This window comes from Penicillium mononematosum, assembly GCF_028829835.1.
Source record: "Penicillium mononematosum strain IBT 11891 chromosome Unknown utg000003l:1.0-8172316.0:1.0-8177699.0, whole genome shotgun sequence".
Lineage (NCBI taxonomy): Eukaryota > Fungi > Ascomycota > Eurotiomycetes > Eurotiales > Aspergillaceae > Penicillium > Penicillium mononematosum.
In genome coordinates, this window is record NW_026643273.1 from 2900343 (window position 1) to 2920987 (window position 20645).

At 49.6% G+C, this 20645-nt stretch overlaps 8 protein-coding genes across 8 annotated transcripts; 3 read left to right on the plus strand and 5 right to left on the minus strand.

The window, feature by feature from the left end:
• Positions 1-505: 505 nt before the first annotated feature.
• N7519_006064 (Rab geranylgeranyltransferase subunit beta BET2) lies at positions 506-1710 on the minus strand (the record flags this gene model as incomplete). Its single annotated transcript, XM_057292840.1, has 5 exons — positions 506-548; positions 607-731; positions 783-1231; positions 1284-1569; positions 1615-1710. The coding sequence occupies 5 exons, from the start codon at positions 1708-1710 to the stop codon at positions 506-508; spliced, it is 999 nt and encodes a 332-aa protein (XP_057147651.1).
• Positions 1711-4958: 3248 nt separating this feature from the next.
• On the plus strand, positions 4959-7001 carry N7519_006065 (uncharacterized protein; the record flags this gene model as incomplete). Its single annotated transcript, XM_057292841.1, has 2 exons — positions 4959-5472; positions 5551-7001. The coding sequence occupies 2 exons, from the start codon at positions 4959-4961 to the stop codon at positions 6999-7001; spliced, it is 1965 nt and encodes a 654-aa protein (XP_057147652.1).
• A 937-nt stretch (positions 7002-7938) lies between these two features.
• N7519_006066 (ribosome biogenesis protein RRS1) lies at positions 7939-8697 on the minus strand (the record flags this gene model as incomplete). Its single annotated transcript, XM_057292842.1, has 2 exons — positions 7939-8545; positions 8633-8697. 2 exons carry the CDS (start codon positions 8695-8697, stop codon positions 7939-7941), a joined length of 672 nt encoding a protein of 223 aa, XP_057147653.1.
• Positions 8698-8963: 266 nt separating this feature from the next.
• N7519_006067 (mitochondrial 37S ribosomal protein mS29) lies at positions 8964-10535 on the plus strand (the record flags this gene model as incomplete). The annotated part of the gene is made up of 4 exons (XM_057292843.1): positions 8964-9334; positions 9358-9608; positions 9673-10035; positions 10063-10535. The coding sequence occupies 4 exons, from the start codon at positions 8964-8966 to the stop codon at positions 10533-10535; spliced, it is 1458 nt and encodes a 485-aa protein (XP_057147654.1).
• Positions 10536-10857: 322 nt separating this feature from the next.
• On the minus strand, positions 10858-12315 carry N7519_006068 (aldo/keto reductase; the record flags this gene model as incomplete). The annotated part of the gene is made up of 5 exons (XM_057292844.1): positions 10858-11438; positions 11528-11666; positions 11741-11963; positions 12029-12115; positions 12197-12315. 5 exons carry the CDS (start codon positions 12313-12315, stop codon positions 10858-10860), a joined length of 1149 nt encoding a protein of 382 aa, XP_057147655.1.
• Positions 12316-12952: 637 nt separating this feature from the next.
• N7519_006069 (beta-lactamase/transpeptidase-like protein) lies at positions 12953-14577 on the minus strand (the record flags this gene model as incomplete). The annotated part of the gene is made up of 2 exons (XM_057292845.1): positions 12953-13614; positions 13755-14577. 2 exons carry the CDS (start codon positions 14575-14577, stop codon positions 12953-12955), a joined length of 1485 nt encoding a protein of 494 aa, XP_057147656.1.
• A 969-nt stretch (positions 14578-15546) lies between these two features.
• Positions 15547-17368, plus strand: N7519_006070 (uncharacterized protein; the record flags this gene model as incomplete). The annotated part of the gene is made up of 2 exons (XM_057292846.1): positions 15547-15738; positions 15803-17368. 2 exons carry the CDS (start codon positions 15547-15549, stop codon positions 17366-17368), a joined length of 1758 nt encoding a protein of 585 aa, XP_057147657.1.
• Positions 17369-17795: 427 nt separating this feature from the next.
• On the minus strand, positions 17796-20177 carry N7519_006071 (DUF3405 domain-containing protein; the record flags this gene model as incomplete). Its single annotated transcript, XM_057292847.1, has 6 exons — positions 17796-17957; positions 18009-18846; positions 18903-19437; positions 19588-19847; positions 19921-19973; positions 20088-20177. 6 exons carry the CDS (start codon positions 20175-20177, stop codon positions 17796-17798), a joined length of 1938 nt encoding a protein of 645 aa, XP_057147658.1.
• Between the last annotated feature and the right edge of the window lie 468 nt (positions 20178-20645).

The following is a 20645-nucleotide window of genomic DNA, read 5'->3' on the forward strand; positions in this document are numbered from 1 at the left end:
ATGCGAGCCCGAAGGAAGCAACAAGTAACAGATAGAATGAGATGCAAATGGAAAGGGCAAAACAAGGCAAAACAACCAAAGTGTCAAAGCCAAGAAGGTGGGTGTGGAAGAAGCTGGTGAAGGAGCGATGGAAGAAGAAGATCAGGCGTTATAAACAAATCGACAAGGCGGACGGGTTATCGCTTCCCTGGTGTGAATCAGCTATTGAGCTCTGGGGAAGGTACGTCCTGTCGGTCACGGGAAAAGTCACGGGATTTGATTGAGTTCAAAGACCTTTGGAACTTCAATTCATCTGTTCAACATTATCCTTAGGTACACAATGGGTATGTGCCACGATGTCTTAACAGCTCTTTGGCCATTGTAGGGGGGGTATGAAGCGGAATAAGTCAACGTGGTCGTTATTCTCCTCCCGCATTGTATCCCACAGTCCATAGAATAGAACGCTGGGTTATTAGATTGCGGGAGGTTTCAATTGGATCAATTGATCGATCAATCAACTGATGAACTACCCCGCAAGGCATTTGGCAGTGATTGCCTTCGGCATACAACTGTTGATCTGAGTTAGCAACTTCACAATAGAAGACCATATGTATGCCAGTATCTCACTAAACAGCATCTATTTCTTCAAGGCCATTGAACTTCAATAAGCTCAGTCCTGCAAGGCTGAAGTGTGTGTGATATACATCAACCATATTTCCTGGTCGATCAGCAAAGCCACCTGCATCAGGGTCCTATATAAGGGTTAGCAATATATTCCACCACACAATTGACAATCAACTGACCTGGCATTGTAGAACAAATGCGGCGAGCTTCTCGCCATCGATCCAATGTAAACGGTCGATCATGGCAAGGCTTGATCCTACCCACCAGGTGTAGCACGCATCTGCAAGCTTCTCTGGTCGACCATTGAAACCACCGCTTTCGATCTGGCGCTCGCTGAGCCAAGCTCCTAGGCGATCCTTGTTCACCAGGTCCAAGCGACCAGCGATGGCCAATGCACCAATGCAAGTGAACACCTGACCAGCATGGGACTCGGCGCCGGGGCGAATACCATAAGCTCCATCCAAGTTCTCACAACTTTGAATGTGAGAAACTGCTTTGGGGACATCGACCATGTCCATTAGGCGCAATAGCGACAATGCATTGAGGGCACCATATAAGAATCGGGTATCTGTTTCGCCCCACTGGTCTCCCATGAAGGAGCCATCTGCATTTTGTAGGTTTGCAATAACTGTAATGAATTAGCAAACAACCATCCACATCGGTATGAGGGAATGTCATACAAGATCCAACTTTCTCCTTGCCGCCTCGGCCCTGCTTGTCGAGTTCATCAACAGCATCAATGGTTACGAGGATCTGAACTGCTGAAACGGTGTACAACATATGGGCATCATGACCCGGGGCAGCACCGAAGCCTCCATTGTCACTTTGGCACGAGAGAACGAAGTCGATGGTTTGATCTCGAGGTAACGTATCCGGACGACCTAGAATATGCAGGGCGGTGAGGCCCCAATAAACACCATTTAATCGTAGGTGCTCGGTCAGCCAATATTCCAGCTCATCTTTCCTCTATGTAGGTTAGTTAACATTCACCATCTTCTTTCGAGCACGCACAGTGTCCAGGTTCTTGATGTAAGCCACATGTTTTGAGGAGTGGAGTCTGGGGTCTGCGATACCCTCAGCCCTCCCAGGGCCAGATACTAGTGCCATGCCTTGTAATGAAGTTGACAGGGATGTGAAGGTTAGTAGATGAAGAGATGAAGACCAGACAGCTCCAGCATATGTGCACTAATCCGTTAGTAGAAGGCGGTGAGAGAACGAGCTATAGATAGCTTTATGCATGGCCAATATTGGATGAAAAGAACAAATACTAATACAATGTCCGAAGGCCGAAATTTTTATCCAGCTGATCACGTGTACATACACTGGATTTACATTTATCCGGTCATATAGGTTTATCCGACCGTATCACCTGGGCAGTTTATCCGTTTCTCCGGCCACCGGTCTCGGCCCGGACTGGGTTTACTGGCCAAGTCTATAGGTATGTATCTGGTTTGGGATTGTAACGCCCGGTCGCAGAATCTATAGAGGGATCTCTATAAGGCAGACAGAAAAACCCCGGAGCATAGAGACGAGCCGTGGCCGACTTAATTCCCTATCTCCCCTCCGGGTCATCATCCGGGCCTCCAAGGGGTCAACTCGACGTGAAATGGCACAACAACCCTCAGTCAGGGGTCGTTCTCTCCAGGACCAGTCAACTGGAAAGAGTATGTTGAAGGCCGAAGCCTAAGCGTGGACAGCAATGCACGAGCATCAGCACTGTATTACGATTAAGGATCTTTGCGGGATATGGGCCAATGGGGCTACTATCGTGGGAAAATGCCACGCCGAGAAGGTAACATCAGTCTACCGAGCCGATCGAACCGTGAAAGCTATGACCAGGGCGTATTTTCAGATATACTAGAGGGAGAGTTTTGGACTGACTACGCAGCACCCCCGCGGCAATTCATTCTTGGAGTAAGAGACGCGCAACCCTAAGATAGAACGTCTCTTGCGACGATGCCGCACCGGATGGAAGCTATTATTGAGAGCCAGAGTGGTATACTCCGTACATCATACTAGATTCCATACTATGATGTGAATTGATGGAGGTTCCATGGTTTTTGAGGGCAGATTATTGGTGTGGCCCCCCTAATGTGTAGAAACTTATGTCCAGTCACTGTACGGGATACAATATACAGAGTAAATAGGCGAAGGTTCTGTGACATTCGAAGCTAACCATAATGGAAATCCACTCAACAAAGGTGCACGTGCGCCAAAAGCACTCCAGGCGCTAGTTTGACATCTTCAGCCATGTTTCAGATTGGATGGAACCTCAAGTGGAAGGGATCCAAATGGGAGGGCGGTGTGGGAGTCAACGTTTGTATCTGGATATCAAGAGAGTATGACAGAAATGTGTAGAGATCGCCCATATACCTAGGTAGTAGAGATTGTTCGTATGTTCTATGGAGAGTACTATTAATATAAAACACAATCTAAAGTGTTATACAATATCCATATTTATCCTCTGTGCTGGTGCTAGTCCAGAGTATGGTCAATGTGGACTCCGAGCCTTCCCATGTTATACAAAGTGCACACCGTATCACAATTATAGGCAATGGAAACCTCTTTCAAAAATTGTCTCTAAAACAGGAGATCCCAGTGGAGGCAGTCATCCATGGATGGGTGTGAGGTCTTTATCGGTAAGCGGGAATACTCCGTATGAGTTCCAAGGTTTAAATTAATTTATAAAAAGTGGACGACACTTTGGACACGGACACGTTTGTGCATTTATTTCTTACCCCTGATATATAGATGGTTTGTGTTAAATAGATAAATTAATTCCTTATTATCTTACTATGTTGTATGTTGTTATAGATATGTGTATACCTAGGTAATAGTATGCATATGCGACCATAAACAATTCAAAAGCACCAAAGCACCAAAGCACAACCATGGATCTTCCGGTAAAGGAAATCAGGCACTGATTTATTGTACTGTAACTGGCTCTCCGATTAACCAATGACAGCCCGCATCCACTGCAACGTAAGGCAACACATTCCGTGGCTCTGACCTACAAAAGTGGACCTCGGGAGAGCTCTGATCATTCGTGTACAGCCCATACCAAGCACCTTTATTGTAGGTACCTTTGGACTCGACAAATAGAATCTAATCCCGTCAATCTCCATCTGAGTATCTTTTTCGGGAGGTGACGCAAATGTCAATTGAGTAAGCCTAAATGTTATTCAAATTGACAAAGACGGATATAGACGATGATGCTTATCCACCGTCAGACTCGGATCATCCAAGCGAAGGTGTTCCTTGGGTCAAAGTGACGTTTCGCCCTTCAGGGGGAAGATAGGAAATTTAAAAAAAGAAAGATTCCCTTTTTTGTGTATATTGTATATTGTACAAGAATTATTTTACCGAAGTAGGAAAAAGATAATGAGAATGTGGAACGGTTTCAAGTTTCTCCAAAGACCCAAAAAAAAAAAAACAATCTACGAATATCGAATAATTATGACTTCTATAATATACTAGCGTTACTTGATACTAGTAGTCTCTGCTTCGGACTAGTGTACCGCTAAGTCTATCACGAGAGACTTGGACTTGACTTTTTTTTTGGGTTCATAGTATTTCTTCAACAATTCTTCACCTTTTATAACTTTGACAACTTGGACTACCATAAGACATCATACCTCTTTCAGATTGAGTTGTTTCAATGTTCTTTTGACCTTGATCCACACAACTCCTATCTCGCCCCCCCTTCCGCCCTGCCGATCCCCGAACTTCGAAGCGCCCAAAAAGAGGGGGGAAAAGCGAACCTGCACTGAACAAGTCCTGGTCTCATAAAGGATCGGTGGAAACAATTGAATTCCATAATATGACCTCGGGAGGATATTGGTGAGTCAGCTGAAATCAGGCAACGTCCATTGTTTCTGCTGGTTTCTGGCCTCTATCAACAAAGAGTCGGTGGCTTCTTTTAACTCGGGGTTTGCCTGCATATGTCACCTGCGGTCTCACCTCTTGTCCTTTTTTGACACTTCTTCTTCCTTTCACATGTCTCTGATTTTTGCGCTGACCCTATAACTGGTGCTTCAGATCCGTCCTCGATACTTCATTTGATCCATATTACTTTCGTCATTACATTTGACGCACAGGTAGACATCACTCCGTCTCTCCTTGTACTACCCAGCTTCGAAAGTCGCTTCGTCCCCCCACCACACGGTCAGACCTCAAGAATTGATACCCGTACGAGCCTCTCAGCCGCATACGTGACTTGGGTTCCAACGCTGGCCAAATACACATCTAGCAGCCCAAGGATCAATCCATCTGAAGCTGTGACGGGGGCTACAACCCACAAATCCTTGACCTCCGAACTCCCATACATCCTGGACCGGGTCCAATTGCCGCCCGACATGTCAAACCGAACTTCAACAGTGCCCAACCTCGATTTGAGCTCGTGTAAGACCGAGTCGAAGAAAGACAAGATCTCATCGCCTGTGACGCCAGGTGACCACAGTTCAGACGGACCGAGCCCCTTAACACCACGTTCGCCCAAATCTGCATCAAGCTCTCCACTCTTTAAAGGTGCAACAATTCGCCCTGTCACGCAGGACTCCGACAGCAAGGCAACCAGTCCTATTCTCCCACTATCTCCTGGCACAGGCCCCGCAGAGCCTACGACACCCGGTATCACAGCCATTCCTCAACATTTCCCTTCTCCCAAAGACTCAAGGCATACGCGCGATGCCTCGAAATCATTTTTCGGTAACCTCAAAGCACCGAAATCATCGCACAAGCCACAACATTCAGACAGCTCGGAAAACTCCACCGAACATTCCAAGAGCAGAGGGAGCTCCAGAGACCGGAAGACAGCAATGACTTCGAAACAATACGAGTCAACGCCTGATCTTCCAGGGGCACTTGCCCGTGCGAATGGATCCGAAAAGAGCCAGTGAGTTTTCCCTTGCCACCTATGTGGAACATATCTAACGCAATGCTCTCCAGATGAACCCTCAGGCGACAATAATCCGCAGCAAACAGGCACCAAGAAAGCCGGTACAGATCTAGAGGGCGCCGCGCCGAAGAAGAACAAACAAAGATTTGCGAACCTTTTGACCCGATCTCGCTCCATTCGAGTTGAGGACTCCGGAACGAAAGCACCACGCCGACGCCCCTCTACAGGTCTGGCGAAACTTGAAGAGTTCAGTCAAGGCGCAACGACGACCGCGATTCCACCCCGTAGTGCGACTGCGCAACCCGAACGCGCTGCTCAGAAAGGCTTGCAGCCTCCTGAGCGCCCGGCCGACTCCACGTCTTTGCGAAAAGAGCGCAGTCACGGTAACATAGTTGCATCGGGTTCCCTGAGTCAAGTTTCCGGCGCCTCGGCTACCATTTTCAGCAATCTGAAATCTTCATCCAGTGGCACCGCAGATCGTATTGGCAAGGCCGGAAAAGGATTCTTTAGCAAGATCACTCGCAGCGGTAGCACCAACGAGAGAGAGATGATCACCGATGATTCGTACACGTGCTCAGTGATCAACCTCCCGCTCATTGAGCAGGCGAGAAAGACCCGCATTGCGAAGAAGCTTGAAGACTGCCGAGACAAGACCGAGTTCTGGATGCCTGCCTTACCATACCGCTCAATTGATTATCTGAACTTTAAGGGCTGCGAGGAAGAGGGCCTTTACCGTGTTCCTGGTAGTGGCAGGGAGGTCAAGCACTGGCAACGAAGATTTGACACAGAACTCGACGTCGATCTCTTCGAGGTCCCTGACCTTTACGACATTAACACGATTGGATCTCTCTTCAAGGCTTGGCTTCGTGAGCTTCCGGATGAGCTTTTCCCCAAGTCGACGCAAACGATGATTGCTATGAAGTGCGAAGGCGCCACGACCGCACCGCAGCTACTCAAAGATGAGCTCTCCAAGTTACCGCCATACCATTACTACCTCCTCTTCGCCATCACCTGCCATCTCAACCTCCTTCACTCATACGTGGACCAGAACAAAATGGACTACCGCAACTTGTGCATCTGCTTCCAGCCCTGTATGAAGATCGACGCATTCTGCTTCCAATTCTTGGTATGTGACTGGAAGAACTGCTGGCAGGGATGTTGGACCGAGAAAGAATACCTTGAGATTGAGAAAAAGATGGATGAGCGCGACCTGAGGGTCTCACAAGAGCAGGAGGCTGCCAAGGCAAAGGAACGAGCCTCTGCCAGCCATGAACGCGCTGTCTCGTCTTCGAGCAGCAGCGCTGGGGAAGAACCTCGTAAGCCTCCTCGTGAGTCAGCTCGCCCGGCGACCTCACACCTAGAAACCACACGCGCGGAAACCGCCCGCCCAGCAACCGCTCGCACCCGGAAGGCTCCGCCGAAGAATATCGAAACGGCACACAGCCGGAGCATCTCTCAGCTTCCCGAGCTTGGCCCGCCACTCTCTCCTATCAAAATCTAAATCTGAAAGACGTCTCCTGGCATAAAATTGCCTTGGATAAAAATAGCTTCACGTCGTTATCTACCTTTTATGACCTGCTTCCAATTTGGCTGGCCCGATGTTCGTTCTATCTGCTGGACCAGATAGGACTGGACAAGTTGTTTCAGAATGGCATTTACTTCCTCCATCACCTCCACTTTCTCCTCTCCCATACCTCTGATACGAGATCTCCATCGCCCGCTAGCCGTATGATCGATATCTCCATTGTCATTTGGTCTCATATTGGGATCAGATGGCCCATCAATACTCTTCGATGTGTACATCTTTTGCTCTCCTGGCATCTACTCTGAAATTGGCGAATGGCCGGCCGTTTCGTTTACAGTGATTTTGCTTGACTCGCATTGTTTCTCTCTCTTTTCGCTATCTTTTGTCTATTTGGAAGCGCAAATCTTATTCCATGCTTTGCTTGATATTGCAACATCTCCGGATTCCCCTCTGCGGTTGAAATTGATTTCCATCATCGCTATTTTCTTCATGTCTGGTTGCTCCGTTTTGCAATGGGGGTTTACATTTCTATTTTGCTCAGCTTTTTGTTTGAATCATGTATCTGGCGTTTCCTTTCGAGGACTGTACAATAAAGGTGGGAAAGGCACTTTTCGGTTCGAACAAGATCATTTCTGTTACAAAATCCCCATAGCCGCACACAGATATATCAAGGCTATCGAGCTATCGAGTAAAGGCCATCGCAAATATCGATAAATGCAATAAGAGTGCTTTTGGTGAATCACGGTATGTCCACAATACATGAAGAATCCCATTCGACTCCCAACCCCAACGCCAGAGATGTAAAAAGAATCAAGACAGGAAAAGCCAGAGGCTATAAGATAAACGTGAAAGAAAAGAAAAGAGAAGAGCACGAAAGAACCCGATATAATCCAGCTCAATCAACGACCGCCCCTCATTTCGCACGAGCAGGGTTCGACCTCTTCTCATTCGATCGTTGCTTACGCTCATTACGCTTGATGCGCTCCTTGCGTTCACTCCGCGACATACCCCGAATGTTGCTTCCCTCAGCATTAGCCTCAGCCTCCTTCTTCCACTTCTTCTCATCAACCTCAACAAGCCATTGGTTCTCGTCTTCCTTGTTCTTGCCCTTGTAACCCCAGCGCGGCACCCACTCGCCAGTAGCCTCGTCGTAGACGAGCTTCTTGCGGCGCTCCTTGTCCATGCCGGCGGCACCGGGCTTCTGGCTGAACTTGCCGATGCCCTTCTTGCGGGCGAACAGCTCCCATTTCGTGGGCGCCTTCGGGACGGGAAGCGGCTTGTGGCGCGGGAGGTGGATGTTAGGTGCTGGCAGGTTGAGAAGCACGCCGTCAGAGACGGAGGTCTTGATCTCGCAGGTTGTCAGGAGCTGGTTGAGCAGGACCTGGACGCCGTCGCGGGCTGTCGCTTTCAGCGAGTCATTCAGGGTTTGGTCCGCTGGGAGCTCGAGTGGGTTTGGGTCGTTGACGAGCAGGTGGCCCAGGTCGAATGTGTAGGGGGTAGGCTTTGAGACGGTGATGGGCCTGGACATGGACGTTAGTTACTGTATTTTTCTTCGTTTTCTTTCGACTTTTTGGTCGTGCATCCGGTTGGGGAAGAGGGGTTCTTACAGTCTCTCAGTCTTGGAACCTGCCGCAGCCGTAGGCACGGAGTTCGCCATCTCGGTATCAGACATGACGACTAGTAAATTGGTAAACTGTTGATGTTCAAAGGTTGGTAACAGCCCGAAGAAAAAAAAATGTTGGTTATCAGATACAGCCGCTTTTACTTTTCTGCCATGACTAAGACATCCCGACCGCCTTTCCTTCTCAGGGCGGGCGGATTTCGCATCAAATTATTGACCGAAGTGTTTAACTGTTGTTGTTCAACTCAATTCCCACCCACCTCTCCATCTCTGCACCGGTTGTCCCCTCACTGGCTGCGCCGGTGTTTCTGACAACAATGGCTTCCTCGTGGTGCTGGAATTGCCTCTCGAGGCTTCGCCCGACACCGCGAGCACTCCTCCCGCCGTCCGCAACGCCCCGGATTTCGAGCGCCCCCTTCCACTCCACCGCCGTGCACTATGCCCAGCCGGCCAAGAAGAAGGGAAACAGCTTGACTGTCATGAAGCACAGACAGTCAACCAGCTTGAGAAGGAAGAAGAAGAAGGTTGCTGATCGCGGCGGTCGTCCCCCAGCCGTGGGTGAGCGCAAGGCTTTGCGGAAACGCATTGTCTTGAGCAACCCCAACGCCCTTGAGGTTGAGGGCATGCTGGACCTGTCCCGGGGACTATGGTGGACTCCCGTCTCCGTGGTACCGTTCTTGGACTTCCTGTGCCGATGATCGATCAATTGAGAGCAGTGCAAGCCTTCAAGCCCAAGCAGGGCTGGTCGATATTCCGCCGGCCTGGAACGGTCCTCCGACGTGATACCATTGAGATGGGTCGTTTGTTTGAGCAGATCTCTGGGGAGGGCGATGGTGCCAAGAAGGGCAAGGTCGTCAAGAAAATTGTTACTGGTATGAAGGGATCTGGCAAGACCGTGCACCTGCTGCAGGCTATGGCTATGGGATTCTTGAAGAAGTGGGCTGTGATCACTATTCCCGATGGTAAGTGTGACTATCTGCTGGTGTATATTGCAACTTTACAGCTGCTGACCTGTCAATCATGTAGCCCGAGAGCTTGTGTCTGGTGAAACCGCCTACGCCGCCATCGAAGATAGCGACCCACTGCAGTATGTCCAGCCTACTGCGACCTCGGCTCTGTTGACTCGCACTGTCGATGCCAACCGGGAGCTCCTGGCTAGCCTGAAGGTCTCCCAGAAGCACCCAGCTCTGAAGACGTTGAAGCCTTCCTCGACCCTCGAAGACCTCGCCAAGCTTGGCTTCAGTGATCCTGCTGTCTCCTGGCGGGTCTTCCAGGCTCTCTGGACTGAGCTTACTGCCACTGCCCCCGCCGCAGGATTGGAGAAGGACTTCCAGCCCCGTCCTCCTATGCTTGTTGCCGTGGATGGTCTGGCCCACTGGATGACCGAGAGTGCCTACCCGCTCCGCTGAATTCAAGCCGATTCATGCCCACGACCTCGCCTTCGTCCACCACTTCCTCTCCTTGCTGAAGGAGGGCGATTCCTGAAGAACGGCGGTCTCCTTCTTTACGCCACCTCAGCCTCAAACAACCCCAACCCCAAGGCTCTGAACATTGCCCTGGACCGCCTGGCCGCCCGCCAGGCCGGTATCAGCGCTTCCTCGCCCGAATATCCGCAACCACCAGCCTACAGCGATGCTGATCCTCGCGTCCTGGACCTGCTCCAGCCCGCAGAGAAGGCTGTCAGCCCAGTCGAATTGCAGACGCTGGGCGGCCTCACTCGCGACGAGGCTCGTGGTTTCATGGAGTACTTCGCTCGCAGCGGCTTGCTGCGTGAGATGATCAATGACCAGTGGGTGAGCGAGAAGTGGAGCTTATCCGGCGGCGGTATCATCGGCGAGCTGGAAAAGTTCGGCCGTCGTGTTCGCGCCACTGCCTCCGCCTCGAAATAAGGGTTCTATCTTGCATTTCTTTCTCTTGTCTTATCTCCGGCTTTCAAATTTGTGTTTCACGTTTACAACTGTATATCGGATCCTGGGGTTTTCCTTGTGTGTTCTTTGCCCATGTATTTTACAAATCTCACTTGGTCCGCTTGTGTCTGTATGCATATAATGGATTTGTTTTTTTTGGAAAATTCTTATATCCTTTGATTTGGTATCATTCCACAATCTTGCCATTGGGTCGGTCTTTTCATTGCACGACTAATAAAATACTAATCTGAACGGGACCATTTGAAGCTGGGCGTTGAATCGACCCTCAACCCAACCAGACCCCTCAAGCATCCAACTTCTTCGGCCTAGGCGCACGCACCAAATCAGGATAATCAAACCTAGCCGCCACATTCAAGAAAGAAGAATTACCGGGATGCGCCTCCTGGACATCATCCCCCCTGAACAAAAAGTTCATCGGGAACCCAATATCAAACTCATAAGCCCCCTCAATCTCCTTCAAATCCTCATCCGACAAATCAACCCCAAGCCCCTCAATATTACCCAGCAAATGCTCAACCGTACGCCCACCCACAATCGGCACCACATACGGCGCCTTGCGCATCACATACGCCAACGCAACACTGGTAAGCGCAGTCCCATGCCGCTCCGCAACAACCTCCAACACCTTCGACACAGCGATGTCCCGCTCAGTCGCTGGAGTCTGTCGTCCCGGGTTCCCGCTCCGCGCGAGCTCTTCCCGCTGCGCGGTTGTTTTGAACGCGCCGCCGCCGAGAGAAGCCCACGGTGCGAGACCCATGCCTTCGGACGCGGCCATGGGGATTATGTCGCGCTCGAAATCGCGCGCGGCGGCGTTCCATTTTCCTTGGTAGACGGAGAAGGGACGGAGGCCGTGATCGCGTGCGTCTGTGGTTTTGGTTAATTGGGTACAGTTGGATAAATCAGATGGGCCGGTGCTGGGTATGACGGTCATAGCTAGCTAAAGTAACACTTACATTGGTTCGCCTTGCTCACGATCCACGCGGGTGTATCGCTGATACCCAAGTACAGAACCTTTCCAGACACGACTAGCTGGTTGAGCGAGGTCATGACTTCCTCGATGGAAGTGCTGAAATCCCACCAGTGGACATAGAGCTATATTGTGAAGTAGATAATATGTTAGCAAGAATATCCCGAGAATTAAGTCCAGACAAGCGGACAGCACGTACCAGATCGATATAATCCGTCCGCAATTTCTTCAGACTCGCTTCGACAGACAACTTCATGCTCTTGGCGTTATTACCGACGAAGTTCGCCTGGATCTCGGATTGGTTGTGTGTACGGTAGGGCGAGGTATACTTTGTTGCGAGGACGATTTGGTCGCGCACGCCGCGGGCTTCCATCCACTCACCGAGCCATTTCTCGGATTCTTCAGCTTGGTAGTTATTGGCTCTTTTTTAGTTGTGTTAGTGGTTGGATTCTTTATGGAACATGAGACTAATTGGTGCTATGCATACGTGTCGATGAAGTTGCCTCCGTTCTCGTAGTATGTATCCAAGATCTGGAAAGTGGTTTCTTTGTTACATTCGCCGAGACGTTCTTTCCTACGTTCTGTTAGTTTCTATTTGTATTTGGGGTGTGCATATGTAGTATGTATTTATAAGTAGGTATGCCAGTGGACTTACCAGCCATCACCGAAGTTCATTGCCCCCAGACATAGCGGGCTCACCTTAACACCCGCAGTGGGCGCCAACAGGCGGTAGCGGCCGAGGTAGGACTTTGGGGCGGCAGCTCGGGCTAACATTATGGGAATTGAGAGAATTCAAGTGGATGTATAGAAATGAAGATTGGGGGGGATTGGGGAATCGTAGGCTTTGCTTTATAGCCGGGGGGATATGCGGGGTTAAGTGTGTTAATAATCCATTGAGGATGCACTGATGTGTTGTAGTATGACTTTAATTCCTAAGTCCGGGTATCAACTTAAGGTTAAATCCGGTTTTATACTGCGTATTGTTCCAAGGTTGGGTCCACGGGCGGTTTAGTGTACCATTTTAGGTTTAGCGTCACCCTGCTCCTTAGCATCCCCGTGCGTGTTTCTATAAAGTCCCCTCCATCGCCCCTTCAACTACTTGCTGATTTTCGCCCTTCTGCTCTTTCTTTCTTATACACGCCCTGCTAGTGAGGCATTTTTGCTATTAATTTGGGTCACCGAGCTTCGCCACCCCCTTTATCGCCGGCGCGAACCGGCTAGTCTTTCACGGTCCTTCGAGCCCTCGAGCGCAATCTGAGTAGAGACTTGGCTGAGCTGGTCCATCTCAGCTTGTAGGTTAAACAAGGTGTGATCGATTGAGGAGAGGTATAAAGTCATGTATCTCGCATGCTGTCTTCATGAAAAGAGCAGTCAGGAGTCTCATTTTGTTTTCTATGTCAATATGGACTTTTCATAGTTCTGTCCGGGTGAGTTCAAACTCTGTCTCCGTCTTCTTGAATAGCTCCCCAGGTTCTGGCAGGCCAGATTGATGCTGCCACCAAAGGCAAGGGACGCTCGTTCCATTCGCATCAGATCCAAACTTAATAACGTAATACTCCATCGGGAAAATAGGCTCTCGGGCAAGCTTTGCAGACTCATCATGCGTCAAGGTCCAATAGAAACTGTCTTCTTGGTATGGAAGAAGTGCGAATGTATCGGCCTTTCGGCCCATATACGCAACCTGAAGACTGGTCTTGTCTCTGCTATATCCTATTTCAATAAAAAAATTTCCAGCTCCGTTGAAGTATTTTCCGACGTAATCTTCTAGTGGCCTGGAAGGAGTCTCAATAGTTCGGCCCGCAGCTAGACTCTTATTGATATCTTTTACCTGTTGTAACGCGATCTCAGCCGATTGTTTTGCCAGAATGGAATAGTCAGGCGCATTATGGGAGTTGTTCAGAAGGGCTTCGACAAGGAGCTCGCCAATCCACCGCACTCCACCGTTTAAAGACTGAGAATTGGTGAGCACAACAACTGCACTGCCAGTTTCAGGAAGCAAGACATTGTAAGTATTGAACCCAGGGATAACGCCCCCGTGATACAAGGCCAGCTGCGACGGTGCACCTGTTCCAACTATAGGATTGGGTGTGCTTGTATCGCTTCCCTGGGATATGACGGCAGGCAATTGAGCCCGGGCCCAGCCAAATCCGTACGAATGTTCCTGAGGGAATGAAAGGGCAGGGATTGATGCCCTTTCCATAGTTGATTAATACCTCGAATGGTGGACTTGGGCTGATCCGGTGAGCCCGTGTCTGGGTGGATAATCTCATGAAGAGCAGCACCCATGAAGGCTTTATAGAGGGTCAATAAATCATTGACAGAGCTTCGAACACCCCCGGCTGGCCCCATCAACACATTCTCCCCATGCAGTGGCGGTGCAATAGGGACAATAGACCCGTCCTCCAGCGCAGCATAGGGCTTCGCTTCATTTTCGCGGCTCTCACCTGTGTAGTATGTTCGATACAAGCCGAGCGGGCTCAGAAGGCGACGCCGCAGAACCTCCGCAAATGTCTCACCAGAAGCCTTTTCGATCACCTGGCCGAGGACCTCGTAGCCGAAATTGTTGTAAATGAACTGGGTTCGAAATGGCTGGATACACGGGGCGTAATTGAGGATTCGAACGGCCTCCGACCGTGCCAGATAAGGAACATTGTTAGAGGCGAGCCAGAGAGAGTCAAGAGATGCTAGGCCAGTACGGTGTGTAAGCAGATCGGCGAGGGCAATTTCGCCGTAGATGTCTTCACGATGAAATTCTGGCAGCAACGTCTTCAATGGAGCATCCCACGAGGGAATGGTACCGTCGTCATGAAGAGAGGCTACTAAAGCAGCTGTCATGCTTTTGCTGAGAGACCCCAGCACAAAAGTTGTGTCGCTGTCGCAAGGGGTTTTGCTCTCGATGTCGGCGTAACCCAGTGAAGCGGTGTACACGGTTTTGTTATTCTCCACGATGCCCAGCGACACGCCTGGGATACCCGAGATGCTGCAGATATCCCGAATGATCGGGAGAAGAGCGGACCACTTGCTGTCGAGACGCATCGTGCCCTGGCTGTGAGTATTTTGTTATTGGGGGGGTGGGAGTTTGATGTTGGCGCAGCGATCCTAGAACCTAAGTACTACCTAGGCTAAGATGCTCAGGCGTTATGGGGGGCTGGGGTGACGGGCGCTTCCGTAAATTATTTGGAATGGGATTTCAAAATTTACTATGTAGGCAGGCACTCTGTACAGCATTGATCAACTAAAGCTTGACTACAACTACTCCCCCAATCCGTGAACCCCGGAAACACCACGGTTTTACAACTAAAAGCCACGCACAATGAACTTTTCGCCGTCACCTCGACTTACTCCGTACAATATGCTACAATTTATCGGATAATGTCCCTTTCCATTTTAGTGCTCAGCCCTCGTCGCTTTTTGATCGAGCCTGACCTTCCAAGGTTCCAAGGTTGGAACCTTGGAAGTCTTACATAACCTCTCAGTTGAGGTCAGGTGCCCAGGTGCAAGTACTAATGCACGTGGCTATGTTGTAGTCCGCTGGTGCAGATCCCCAAGTGGATTCCAAGGTTGGCACACGTAATGCACCAGGACTGGAGGTTGTGGAGAAACTAACCTTCGAAATTAACTAACTATATTGTTGTTATAAGTAAATTAGCCCGTGTTCCACAGCGGTTGGGCCTTGCGACAAGCAGATTGCCAAGAGCGGCAGCCCGAGTCGATCATATCCATTAGGAGACCACTACGGAGTACGAAATACATAGTTATAGTGCTTATAGTGTATTGTCATAACATCTATCATGGCACCTTCATTTCCCTTCAACTGATAGAACACTTGAGTTCTATCGATGTTATGCCTTTGATTCGTCTCTTCGGTCACCGAAATGGTCACTCCATGTTGTTATGCATCTCATTACTAGCATTGCTGTGCTATAATGCTGTAGCGCTACTCCCTGATAACGATTTGTTATCTTTTAAGTCGGTTTGTGGAAAGCCCCGTCAACAAAATTGCCGATGGAGAAACTAATGGTCAATATCCAGCTTCCCGATGTACGAGCATTGAAATGGGAAGTAAACTACCATGACCGTGAGCGCCAGGCACCTGGATACTGGTTTGTCGCACCGTACGGACAGATCACGGGGGAACCATCCACCCAGAAATATCATCAGTACCAAGTCGGCCCTTATATATATGATGACAGTGGCGTATGTGATCTTTTGCTTGGCGCGGAGTTGAGTGATATGAAAGTTAATAAAAATTCTTCTATAGATGCTCATTTGGGCTGGGTCAAAACAGTTCGATGACCGCAATGTTTTCGACTTTCGCGCAAATACCAATATAGATGGCGAGACACACCTGTCATTTGTCGTGGCATGGGATCCAGAGAATGAGTTCCAGGACCGGGGTCGTGGTGTGGTCTTGAACAAGCACTATCAGGTGGAGAAAAATGTGTTTTCCCCTGCTGATTCCCACGACTTCAATATGCATGAATTCAATATACTGGACGGCGGTAAGACAGCTGTTGTTTGTATATATCGCCCTACATTAGTCAAATTGGGGGACTTTGGCCGTCCGGATGAGAGCTGGGTTGTGTCTGGCGGGATTGCGGAATACGACATTGCGACCAACAGTGTCCTCTTCAAATGGGACGGCGTCGATCACATCCCAGTTCATGAGTCAAACCTCTTTCATGCGTGGGATCAGCCCCAGGGTGCTCCAGGCTGGGACTATGTCCACGCCAATGCGGTCGATAAGAACGCCGCAGGTGACTACATCATATCCATGCGCTTCACCAACACGATCTATTACGTCAGCGGTAGTGATGGACGCATCCTATGGCGATTAGGTGGAGCAGAGAGTAATTTCGACCAGGACTTCACCTTCTCCAAACAGCACGATGTGAAATTTGTCTCATCGAATGGCACCGACCACGTCATCAGTTTGCTCAACAACGCATCCGACGAAGCATCTAATGATGAGAAAGTGTCTTCCGTTCTCTACATCAAGCTAGACACACTGGCTATGACTGCGCGGGCTATCAAGCGTATAAACCGACCAGACGGTCAATTAACGCGTCTTCGCGGAAACGCCCAAACACTCCCCAACGGCAACATCTTCGCTGGCTGGAGTAAATTCGGCTACCAAAGTGAACACGCGCCCAATGGCGACGTTTTAATGACTGCCCGATTTGTATCGGACCGCTACTCGACGTATCGAGCGTATAAGTCAGAGTTTGTCGGTCGTCCGCTCACCCCGCCTGACGTCGTGGCCTCCGTGTACGGCACCAGTAACACGTCGATCCACACGGTCATATACGTTAGCTGGAATGGTGCTACCGATATTGCCGGATGGAACTTCTATGCCCAAGCCCAGGAGCAGAGTGAATCGATTCTCATCGGACACGCCGAAAAACTGGACTTTGAAACTATGTATATCGTCGATGGATATATGGATTATATCACTGCCGAGGCTTTAGACCGCGATGGCCACCCAATGGCCAAATCTGCTGTTCATCGAAGCGAAATCCCACACCATTGGCAAGCTGTCGGGTTTGTGGGTTCGAAAATCCCGTCTCCGCACGATCCAAGCGTTGTTTTAGGAGCTTCCCGGAATGCGTCGGAGAGCAGCAGCAATGGTGAGATTGATCATCATGATACTTTGACCGACACGGTAGGTCTGTTTATCTTCTTTCTGGGAGGTTGTACGGTCATCGGTGGACTGGCTGCCGCCTATTTCATGTTTTACCCTCGAAAAGCTCGATCATATCATCATGTACCATCTGAAGAAGAGGGTCGGTTGGGAGAGACTCATCGCTTGGCTACAGCAGCCGAGTGAGAGTGATTATTCGCCCTCGAATAAAGCATCTCTGAGGCCGAATGTCGGGGCACTGTACTTGTTCCTTGTGGGATCTGGGGACGAGAGGATTGCGTGTGGCTTGCAATGTATATATTAGAATTGTTATGTCCATATGTCCATCAGTGTAGTTAGGGTTTATTCAAAATAGTCAAATTTACCAGGCGCACCTGCAGGCTTCGGAGTGCTAGTCTTTCTGGATTCTTTTACCATACTTGTTGCCAGGAAGCAACATGCCAGGATTATTGAAATACGCAAAGGGTAGGATTGTACAGCCATTGATATCAAAGATGCTAGGTATATGAGCATATAGTAGGTGCATAGGATAGTTATAGACATAGAGAACATGATCCATAAGAAAGGGGAATAAATGAAGGGAAAAAAGATCAAAAATTCAAAGAACGAGCTATTATTGCCCTCCCGAGTTGATATGCGCAAGTTCGTCCGGTAAAGCTATTAACCCGTTGTCGGCATCGAAATCATAATGAGTGCTATCCGACTCCGGTCGAACATCTTTAACGGGATGGAAAAGAATAGAGGGTAGACAATATCGACCGTGTTCTTCCTCGTACTGCAAAACGTTAGCTAGCCATCTTTGATGTCGCCAGAAGCGGTTCCATACCTGTGGTCCACCCTTGCCTTCCTTCTCCCAACCCAGGAAATTCCAGTACAGCCGTCCAGGCAGGTTGGCGCGGTAGTACCAAGATACGTCCTTGAACCGAGACTCTCGGCCCCAGGAAAATGGACTGTCCATAGTGCTCCCACTCCGACCGTTGACACCAGAGTTGAACCAGCGACTAACCCGGTCGCTCGGCATCAACCGATCTGAATAGACGGGATGCGGAACCGAGACGCCCTTATATCCGTGGAGAAAGGCAGTTGATACATGAAACATCTCAGCGCTCATATGGCGACCTGCATGGTTCTCACGGTCCATCGTCAACAATAGCCGTCTTGAAAGGCGGCCATGGGTAATCAAGGAAGCTCTTCGGGGGGTGTTAGCTGCGCGATACCCGAACACCTCGTTCCGGATGACCCATTCCGTGTTGATGGGATTGAAGATAGGCAAGAAGACCATCAGGTCTGCTTCCTCGCCCACACCCCATTCGTAGGGGTCTTGGTTGGCTACTGGGACGGGTGGTGTAGGCCCTTCGCGCTCAAACTCCTCGCCGGTATCTGTCCTCATAGGCATCGGTCCCCAGACACCCGGTCCGCTCTGGGCATCGACGAATGATCGGTATCGCTCGTCGTAGTTGCCATGGTAGCCTGGGATGTAGAATCGCTCATTGCGTTCCCAGATTCCTCGACGTGGCTGTCGCAGCCCGAAGTTCGCAACCGTGTCGGCAAATTCATAGTAGTGACCTGTGAAGCGGGTGTCGATTTCCCAGTTCCAGATATACTCGAATTGGGGGTTCCGGAGGGCGAACTGCTGTACGGAGAGCCATTGTGAATGATGGACACTATGCCCTAAGTTAATGAAAAGGAAGTAACATGAAGAGCGATAGGATATACTGACTCCATAAGTTCGGGGTCGAGTTGAGGATAATTTAATATCTCTTCATGCATATTCCAGAACTGAGTTATACCCCAGAACTCCCGAGGGATGTTCTGCTGTAAAAGCCTCTTCCGCACGAGGGGATCATCGAGCGGTATGCTGTCATCCTTGACGTGTGTCAACAATACAACCTCATACTCCCCTCCTGACTGAAGGGAAAGTTCAGAGATCATCGCTCGAATGTTAATGATATCGTTCTCCAAAAATTCCTTGCCAGTGTAAGAACGAATGAGAACGGCCGTACGTGCCTCAGGGGCGTTATTGTTCAGTCCCTGCAAATGCGCGTCGAATCGATTGGCGTTGTGCGTGGCGCATTGCTTCTGTAGCTTTCCCCAATCAACATCGTTCCAATTAACTTTGGCAGGTCGAACCCAGTTTTCGACATTTGTTTCATCTTCCGCAAAGCCGTAAGCACCGTAGCGAGTATAGCGATCGAATGACAGTGACCCATCGAGGCCGATTGCCTTGTGGGAACCAAAAATCGTAGTTGGGAAGCCTATGACCACATTCACATATTAGCTGGAGACTCTGCCGACCATGATTTACTGCATTGTATCATATCCGTGTGCGAGAGGTCAGCAAACGTCCATGGGCAGGACTTGGCTGCATATCTCTTTCGATGTATGAATTGGGAAAAACAAAATACCTTTCGGAACACCAACGTAGGCGCTTACTTGATCGTCCAAATTGTCCGTCACTTCTTTACCTCGGGGCCCAATGCACGGTTTGAAAGAGCCACGGTGACTCTTCTTCCACTCATTACTTTTATAATCTGGGTATGGGCGATATATCTTTGGCATAGGTTCATTCGCCCAGGAGCTCAGACGAGGGTCATCGATGAGATGAGGGTTGTAAGATCGTTGCGGTAGGATCCTCTCCAGCGTTGATTCAAACCCATCAAATTGTCTGCACTAGTATTAGACAGACTTTCCAAATGTCCCGATCGAGCCCTAAAATGGGCACTGCTTGTGTAACTGACCGTGTGGTAGATTGAATCTCATGTATGTATCGCTCTTGAGGGGAGAGAAGGAACTACAGCCGATTAACAATCTTCTCGGCTTACTATGGCAACTCAGTGTTTACCTGTTGTTGATGGTTCCCATCAGGGCTCCCATCATCGAATGACCTTTTCTCTAGCACACTTACCTTGAGATGGGCGCCGGTCACCGCGCAATATAAGAAGACAAAGGAGACAACCAGCACAGCATAGAAAATGCGCCTGTCTCTGCCCCTCATTATGCTTTTCAGCATCTGTAAATGTATATAAACAGACCAGAATATGTCCAATTCCCTTGTTGATGGTTATTGGGGGTAGAAAAGGTGTTAAGCCTCTGTTCAACTTGACAGGCTCAGAACATATATGAACCCAGCCAGCGGGGTCCATCCGGGCGAAACAGAATCCATTATAATGAATTGAAATGGCCGAGGGGGTACTCAGTGTATACCGCATGCACTTGTCTAATACGCGACCCCTAAGTACTCCGTGCTCCGTAAGTGATTCTTTGATGGCCGCCTCGAGGATGATTGGTTGGGGTTCTTTGTTTGGGCCTAGTGGCATTGCGTCGCCATTGACGATCTACAGGGAGAAACGTTTATGATACTAGTTAGAGGGAATCGAACACGCCAATCGACAGACGCAGCTCGTGACCTGAGGAGCTACAATATAGAAAGCTGAAAGATCCCGCTCGTGACGTAGATAGATAG